Source organism: Mangifera indica, unplaced genomic scaffold, assembly GCF_011075055.1.
Source record: "Mangifera indica cultivar Alphonso unplaced genomic scaffold, CATAS_Mindica_2.1 Un_0036, whole genome shotgun sequence".
NCBI classification, from domain to species: Eukaryota; Viridiplantae; Streptophyta; class Magnoliopsida; order Sapindales; family Anacardiaceae; genus Mangifera; species Mangifera indica.
Window position 1 is genome coordinate 169541 of NW_025401128.1, and position 9491 is coordinate 179031.

The following is a 9491-nucleotide window of genomic DNA, read 5'->3' on the forward strand; positions in this document are numbered from 1 at the left end:
CTGTTCATCAGTCAGTTCATGCCCTGTTTTCTTCAGCTCAGTTATCATGTTTGACATTTCCCTTAGATGTTGCTTCATCGACTTATTGGGAACTTTCTTATATGTGTCGAACTTGATGGTCAACTGCCTAAGTTTAGAGATGGTCATTCCTCTAAACTTTTCTTTCAATGCTACCCACATAGCATTTGCAGTTTCAAATTGCTCATACTAATAAGCAATATCATCATTCATTGAGCTGATGAGTATTCCTCCGGCAGTCGAATCTTTCTTTTTCCAAGAATTATAAGCATCCATGTTACGCCTATGTTGGGAATTATTAGGATTCTAGCCCTCAGCCAGCTGAGGCTCATCCATAACCTGATTAACAGCTTCCAAGGCATCATGTTCATCTAGGATATAGTGCATTCTCATTCTCCATATTTTATAATTGTCCCCATTCAATCTTTCTCCCTTATTCAAATCGGCAATTATGTTTTTTCGAAGCCATTTCAATATATAACTACAGAGATACGCAACACAACACCAACAATAAGATATATACATATTTTATTGTCGCAATTGTGCATTAAAGATTAAAATATGTCACATAAGGCATAGAGTCGAAAGTTCACTATGTTCCCAATCATCGTCTATAACACAAATGTTTCACATTTTAACAATTAATCAAATCACGTCAATGTATATTCCAGACGAGAATAATTTAATTCTACCAGTCTCAGAATTCTCACATATAATCCATAAAGCATATATATTATATCAACATGGAGAGTTCAACATAACCATAATTCAAAAATAAACAAATATGCATGAAATAAATATGGACATGAAATTCAATGACTATGACTATTTTTGACTTGAACTAGAATCTGAACTTTCTTTGATACGTGGTTTATAATTGTTAAAACATGGCATTTTAACAATCAACTGATCTTCAACTCGATACCCATTTCGGAAATGATAAACTTCCTCTGTTTTTTCAACAATCCTTAGAGTAACTTTATCTAATATAAACTTTCTGCACTGTTTGCGATAGCTAACATGCCTCGCACTCTGCTGATTTGGGAAAATAGAAAGAGCTGCTGTTTTTCTTATATTCATAACAATGTTCGCTCTTCTGCCTTTTGTAACTCATACAAGCACTCCCAGAAATCCAATTCATTCTTGTCGTCTTGGATAATCTTAGTGATTATATTGGTCTAATTATCAGGCAATGACATCAATAGTCCATAAATCTTTTCATTTTGAGTAAAGGATATGCCTGAGCTTTCAATTCTAATATTCTTTCAGTCATGGTCCAAATGTGAGTGAATAAGTTATGCTCCGGATTCCTCTTATAGTTCAGATAGTAGTCCTTAGTCAATATGTTTACCCTATATATGACCAACAAATGGACAATAATAAATTATACATGCATAACAATATAAACAACACATGTTCACATGTTTAGCAAAGTATAATTCAAAACCATGATCAAAATAACACCTATAAGTGTTCAATTCATGCATAAATAGATCACACATAATAAAATTTATGCTAATATAAGCTGTCGAGCATAAATAGAAGCATGCACGCGCTCTCACTCACCAAAACATTGTCTCACACGCTTCTACATGTCGAGCAACTCAATTCACGTGTCGTCACATGTCTCCACGCGCCGAAACTAGGTCCTCACGCGTTGCCACGCGTGATCAAAGTGTTGACCATTGACTGGTTAATAGTTTGACCGTTGACTGACCAATAATTGACCGAGTTACCCATAGGTTAGGATTCGGGTTGGATTGACTCGGTTGACTAAACAGGTTGAACCGTTGACCATCGAGTTTGACCGACCCATTGACCATTCAGATCGGGCAATTGGGTTTTCCTAACCCGATTATGACCCTTGACGTAGTATAAACCCTAACATTTTGACAGCAAAATTGACCGTCTTTCGGTCACTCTTCGACGATGATTTCATAGGGCTTTTGAAGCACGTGACGTGACGATTAAGTTACATCAAATTTCAGGTGACAAAGTCGTCGGATTTTGGCGAATTAAATGCATGAATGTCACGGTTTTTGGGTGAAACATAGACCACTAAATTTCGTCCAATTTCATGCAATTTCGTGCAATTTTTTTTCTAATTAATCATGAAACTAATATCTAGGATTCAACCTAACATGATTCTAAGCATCAATTTCACAAAAATTGCAACAAATCCATCAATAAGCATAATCATCCGTACGCATTATTTAAAAATAAATTACTGTTCACAAAAATTAAATGCCAAAACATGCTTCCTAATCATGTTTATATCACCAGCATTACAATTTCACAGATATAAGTGGCTTTGATACCAATGTAAGCATAAATTAAACCAATTCCAGGATCATAGAAAACATACCCTGTTTCTTGAATCTGACAATTGATGATGATTTGGTGATTCGATGCACTCTTGGAAATATCCACAACACAATTTGCTGATTTTCTCTCTCGTTTCTTCAAGAGTTCTTCTAGAGAATTGATTTGAAAGAGTACTGTATTTCTATTTGTAGCATAAGATAGATCACTGTTCTTCTGCTTCTGTTAACCTCTCAATGGAAGTTACATTCTTTTTAAATAAGAGGGAGAGTAGCAGTTATTTTTAATAACTACCAAGGGCAATATTGTAATATCCCCTATTATGGGTTAGTCTTGTAACCCTAATGGATCGGGTCAACCCATCATGGGTGGACCAGATCCAATAGCTTGGGAGGCCAAAAATAAGCTGATCAAGCAAAGGAACTTCAGAATCAGCACTAGACAGATGCCATTAGCGGGCAACCTCTAAGTTTGGCAACAGAAACTAATGAAATAGAGGAACCTGCAACACACAAATTAGGTAAAAATAACCCCTCCTCTAGTCACCAATCCAGGATTACCACTATTTATTCTAACCAAAATAGCTCCCAGACCCAACCTAAAAAAGCTTTTGACTCCTTGAAAATACATCTTGGAAGACCCTATTTAGATGCAACGCGGGCATTTTCGGAGTTAAGACATGTGCCTGAGAGCTCCGCACCTTTGTCTCTAGCCAACCTCTTAATATTCTTCACCACAGAATCCTTGGTCGTCTTTTGATAAGAGAAACATCTGTTGTTCCTCTGTCTCCACAAGGCATACACCGAGGCCCCTAAGCTCAACTTCCAAAGCAAAGTCTTAAAGTTATTCCTCTCCAAATCTTTGGCATTCTTTTCAATATAATCACTCCAAGGAAGCTCATCGTAATTCATATGAATATCCCCAAGCATAGCACTCCAACCGTATTTGTTGAAGGAAGAATGCAAGAAGAGGTGGTCAACATTCTCATCCTCAGTCTCGCACAAAACACAAGTGGCCCTCCTAATCAAGCCAAATCTCAGAAGCTTATCTTTTGTAAGAAGTTTCTCTTTTATAGCTAACCAAAAGATGAAAGAATGTCTCGAAATGTTCTTCTTGTGCCATACCAACCCATGCCACACAACCTTTCTCTTCTTTTGGCGAAATTCATCTTAAGCATTCCTTATTGTGAAATCACCTTTATGGTTTAGACACCACACAATTTTATACCACCCCTAGAAGGATTGCAATCCACTTTGTTTTTTTATTTCTGCAAGATCTTTGAAGTTCGCCATAGGCCATTTCCAATTACCATCTTTAATGATCTCTCTCACCATGGCCTTCCTACTTAACCCAAAGACAAAAATGATACTATCCTTGAATTTTTTGTGGAGGGGACCAAAAGGGTGCCAATTATCAAACAAAGCGAGGTGAAACTCCTATCCCCAACTCTAACCTTAATTTTCATCATTAACTCCTTTCTTAAACTGACTAATTTCTTCTAAATCCAAGAACTGTTATTAGCCGGCTTGCACTCCCAAAAGTTGTTTCTATAAAGACGATTCTCTTTTATCCAAGTAACCCAAAACGACTGATTTTCAAGATGGATGAGTCTCCAAAGGTGTTTAGCAATGGTTGCTTTATTCCAATCTTTGCTCTTCAAAATACCAAGGCCATTTTCATCTTTGGGAACACAAACATCTTCCCAAGCCACCTTAGCTTTGTGTCTATTCATGTCTACTCCAGCCCAAAGAAAAGCCCTCAGGTGAGAATCAATTTCGTTGAGGATCTTTTCAAGAAGCACAAAGAGGGAAGACCAATAGATTTGAATGTTAAAGAGGATAGTTTTAATAAGGTTCAATCTCCCAGCATAGGAAAGAGATTTACTTTTCCAAGAAGTTATTCTGCCAAGGATCTTATCAATTATCGACTTGCAATTTCCTATAGAAAGCTTAGAATACATCATAGGAACTCCAAGGTACTTAAAAAAGAGACAACCTTTAGTCATATTCAGAATGTCCATAATACGATGTTATGGTTTTGGAAGCTGAGATTGAATATGTGTTTGAGATGATGAAAATGGTTTTGGATTCGGCAGTCAGTATATGGTATAATTTTTGTATCAAAAAGATTATGTAAACAGGTGTTAGGATTTTAAAATGAGCTAATTGAGTGTTTATTATTATAAGTTGGGATGAAATTCTTTTGAATTATAAAATTTAACATGATTGATATTATTACTACAATTTTCTGTTGGTGAATGGTTCTTTTTATTTGTTAGTGGTGCATGTATTATGGAGCTATTCTATTTATGTTTTGAAATGTTTACTGGTTTACTTGCTGATAACTGTTAGGAGTTAATCAAATTTCTACAACTTTTGAATTTGAAATCCTAGCTTTTGAGTAATTAATTTTTTATTGAAAATTTCGGTGCTTCCTATTGGCTTTGTTTCAATTGTAGATTGTGTTGATTTTGATGGTGAACTGTATGATTATGTTGTCGAGTGTGTTTGTGTTGTAGCTGCAAATTCTATTCAGAAGATCTTGACTATATTAGTAGGAGATTTTAGAGCAAATTTTGGTATATTAGTTGGAGATTTTAGTCCATATTTTGGGTATGCTTGCAGATTTTGGTGGAAATTATTGCTGATAAGGGGTTGCAATTTTTTTTTTTTAAAGCTACAAGTTCTAAAAAGTGAATTGCTGTAAACGTATATGTCTAAAGAATTCTGCAAAGTGTTCTAACGCTACTAAGAGATTTTTATTGGAAAACTTTGTAAATGTAATGACATCAACAATCAATGCAAATTTCTAGTCTCTTGTTCAGTATAGATGAGCTTATTTTTATCTTTTTGGATTTTTTATTTTTTTTTTGCCAATTGAATTCAATTGAGAATTGATATAATGTATCACTTCTAGCAATTCAATCTTTTAAGTCATTATATTAACATGAGAATACATATTGTGTTATTCTTTTATATTTCATTTGTGAAAAACATTTAAGGAATTAAAATAAATATATAAAAATATATCAAATAAGAATAAATTAGAGTCAACTATAAATTAAGGGTGTTTAAGTAATTTTAAGTCAATTTAATATATAATAACAAAAATTCAACTCCAATGGGGATTACAGTAAATGTATATTTTACTGTGCTATTTCTGTTAACAGAGTTACTTTTTGGTGGGGGGGGGGGGGGGGGGGGGAGAGGGGAGGGAATGCTATTAACGCTAACTAAGGGTGAAAAAGTGTTATTGCACCAAACTTTGGGTGGGACAATGGTAGTTACTCTTTATTTATATAGTAATTTATGATAATTAAATAGATATGCATATAAAACAAACTGATTTTTCTTGTTACGTTGGAATTGAATGCTTTAAACATTTGAAGGATTATTATTCTCAACTAGAGGTGGTGATGGGTCTGGCTGCAGCTCAGCTCATCAAACCCATGGGTCGGGTTAGGCCTTAGGCTCTGATAGTAATGAGCCTTTAAGATAGGTTGACCCATGAAAACTTTAAAGCTCAAGGCCCAACCATATATACAATAGGTTAGATCAGGTCTATTTTAAACAGGCTGACCTACGGGCTCGTACTAAGCTGGCCTGTTAATTTTAATAAAAAAAATTTTATCGAATGATTTTTTTTAATTATGTTTTCTTTAATTAGAAAACATGTTAGAAAATTAAATTGTGATTAAAAAGAAGACAAACTTATTTATAATAAGTGAATTAAGTTCTCATGAGCAATTTCACCAATGTGGGATATAAAACATAAGTATGATTGAACTTTTTACTTTATTTAACTTTTATTTATACTCTATAAAGAAAATGAATTATTGTACTTTTTTAGATGTGAAACTTTTATACTTACATTTTTACACTTTACAAAAAATCTCACATTGAAAAAAGTAAAATTTTTTACTTCTCTCACTCACTATAAATAAGGGTCAAGAAACATGTTTCAATCAAACTAAAATTTTGATTATCTCAAGCATTTGATATTGGTCCAAAGAACTTAAACTTTTTTTTTTTAACTTTAAAATTTTTATTTCTTATAAATATTCATAATTTTTTATATTATAATTATTAATTAACTAATTATAAATTATAAATAGTAATGGGCTAGCCCACGGGCCTAACACTTAGGCCCAGGGCTTGGCCTAGAAGGCCCAATTGACGCCTCTATGACAGTAATTATTTATTTGTTTAGGCGAAATCACTATTTTCCACCTAAGGCTTGATGAAATAGTAATTATATCATTTGAGTTTGAAAAAGTGAATTTCTCTCTTAACTGTTATATTTCTATATCAAATATGCAAAATTTTTTAATAAAATTTTTGAAAAAACATAAAAAAAAACTCAAGCAAAATAATATTGTGTCCCCAAATTTTATTAAATAATTTTATAACCTAATTTATATTACTTTAATTTCAAATAATAAAAAAATTTACTAATACAAATATACAATCACATGTTTAGAGGTAAACTATAAATTTTGAAATATTAGAGGTGTTATTGAAATTCTTAAGTGGGTTTTTAAAATTTGAAAAAAGCTTGGAGATGTTTTTAAAATTTAAGATGCTCCTTATTAGTTTAAAAATGATAATTATACCTTCAAAGAATATAATAAATTAAAAGTATAAATATCATATTATACTATTTATGGTACAGTAATATTTTTAAAATATATATAGATGAATATAATAATTTCTTACACAAGATTGAGATGATGTCCATTTACTCCTATTAAATTTTTGAAAAATGTATCTACATTCTAAAATACATATCTATTATAATATTTAGATGAAATGACATAAATATTTTTTTATTGTTAAAACTAAAAATTGACTTTGACAAATGAGTGAAAAATTAACTTTTTCAAACATAAATAGGGGAATATGTCATTTTATCAAACTTTAGGTGGAAATATTTATTACCCCATTTATTTATTAGAAATTAAATACTTTGTTTGAATCCAATATTTTTCTTCCTAATGCTTGTTGACCATGAGCCACAAATTATGGGACTTACCATGGAATTTCCTGGTTATAGAGTTTATCTATTAATTATATATCTAGAATGATTTCATCGGACAGGTTAGAGTGCAATGGAGTATCTTTCACTATATAATTGAACAAGCTGTACCTCTTTCCATAACTCAAAGAAGCCATGGAAAAGCCACAAAAAGATCTCCCACTTAATTGATTTTCACCTGCCATTATTAATTTTAGCTTTTATTTTAACAATTTAACCTTAATTTAAATTTCTAAGAATAACATTATTATACACTTAACTCAATCAATAAAACTATATATATCAACTTTTAATACATAAATAGATATATACTTGATATATATCATTATATAATTTAATGATTTTAAATTAAGAATTAAAAAAACTCAATCATATAATAACATATATGAGTGTGCATTTATTTATTTACTCAAAATAGATATGTATAATATTGTTCTGACTCTATTATATATATATATATATATATATATATATATATATATATATATATATATATATATATATATATATATATATATATATATATATATATTTATTTATTTATTATTTTTAACATTTAATTATACATAAACATTAATGTTGTCATAAGCAAATTTATCATTGATACCTTGTGTTTATTTTAAATAGTTGTTAGCTTGATGAATTAAAAATACTAAAGCAATGAAAACAATAAATACATAACACGATAAATCTAATTATGAAGAATAAACGATAAGTTGAAGTTAGGAAATTGTGGAAAAAATGTAAAAAAATAATAATAATTAAATTTGATTTGAGAAAAATGTTCCATATAAAAACCCTAACTTAGTTTAAAATTTAGGAAGGTGAACCTAATTAAGCATGGAGGGTTTTTTTTTTAAAGAGATTTTTCCCTTTTAATTACGTGAGAAGTATTGTTAGCAGTTTAACCATACATTCTTAAGATCAATTATAAGAGGTCAAAACTCTAAAACTAACTTTTTTAATTCATTAATAATAAGTGTTAATTTAAATATTAATAATATTGTATTACTGTATAATTAGATGATTATAAATTAAAATATAAGTTAGTTCTCATTGTAAATATTAGTTGTGACATATTATTATATAATTGGATATTACTTTATACTTAGAGATTATTGTACACAAATTAGTATTTATTGTTAGTTGCAAATAGTTTTACTCTAATGAAATCTCAAAATTTGCCTTTTTTTATGACTTTTTTTTTCTTATTCTGTGGGTATGTAGAAAATAAAAATAAGGAAACAGCCAAATAATTGTTGAACAATGATACATTGATCAGTTTTAAGTATTAAATTAGATATTTATATAATTTGACCCACGATTAACAATCAAACTTCAATACTTCAAGTTTCACCAACTCAGTCTAAGTCCAAGGAAGTTACATTTATTTAATTATATTTTAGTTAATCTTGTAATAGATTAATCATATATTTTGTTATATAAAACCTATTAATTTTGTACTAGTTTAATATAAGAAAACTCAAATCAAGTCAAATGAAGCAATTAATAATACAGGTTAAGGAGACAAGTGGACGACTCAAGAATTGCCCAAATCGGTAAAGATAAGAATGACACTATGGTTGACCATTTATCCCTTACCTCTTTGGAAAATCTTTTAAACTATTATGTGTCTTGAATTTTGAATTTGAAAATGTAATAGTTTAGTAATATTTTGAGATTTATATAGGAACCTAACTTCTTCATGTAATATCAAGAGATTGATTAATGAAATTGTTTACCTCTCGCCGGTGGTTCTTCTTTAAGCCATGAGTGTATCTTTATCCTTTCTCTTTTGACCAAAGTTAGTTGATAGACTCCCTTGGTCGCTGATTCTCTTTTAAACTTTGGGTGTGTTTTTGGTCATTTATTTCATTTATCCTTTCTCTCTTGACCGAAGTTAGATGGTGGAATCCTTTGATTGATGGTATGTCCTTTAAACCTTGAGTTGTTTCTTGGTCATTTATCTTCTTATGTTATTGTTTATTACTTGTGTGTTTGTATTTTGAGTTGGTTAAACTTGACTACATATTTACTTGAAATTTGTATTTGTTAAACTAGCCCTTATCTTAATCAACACTTGTATTTGGCTACACATCAAGGTGTTCATCACATAA

The 9491-nt window shown here is 30.6% G+C and overlaps 1 protein-coding gene across 1 annotated transcript; it reads right to left on the minus strand.

Moving 5' to 3' along the window:
• Positions 1-2981: 2981 nt before the first annotated feature.
• LOC123206437 lies at positions 2982-4360 on the minus strand. The gene is made up of 2 exons (XM_044623636.1): positions 4006-4360; positions 2982-3415 (listed from the first exon to the last, which is right to left on the minus strand). Exons 1-2 carry the CDS (start codon positions 4358-4360, stop codon positions 2982-2984), a joined length of 789 nt encoding a protein of 262 aa, XP_044479571.1.
• Between the last annotated feature and the right edge of the window lie 5131 nt (positions 4361-9491).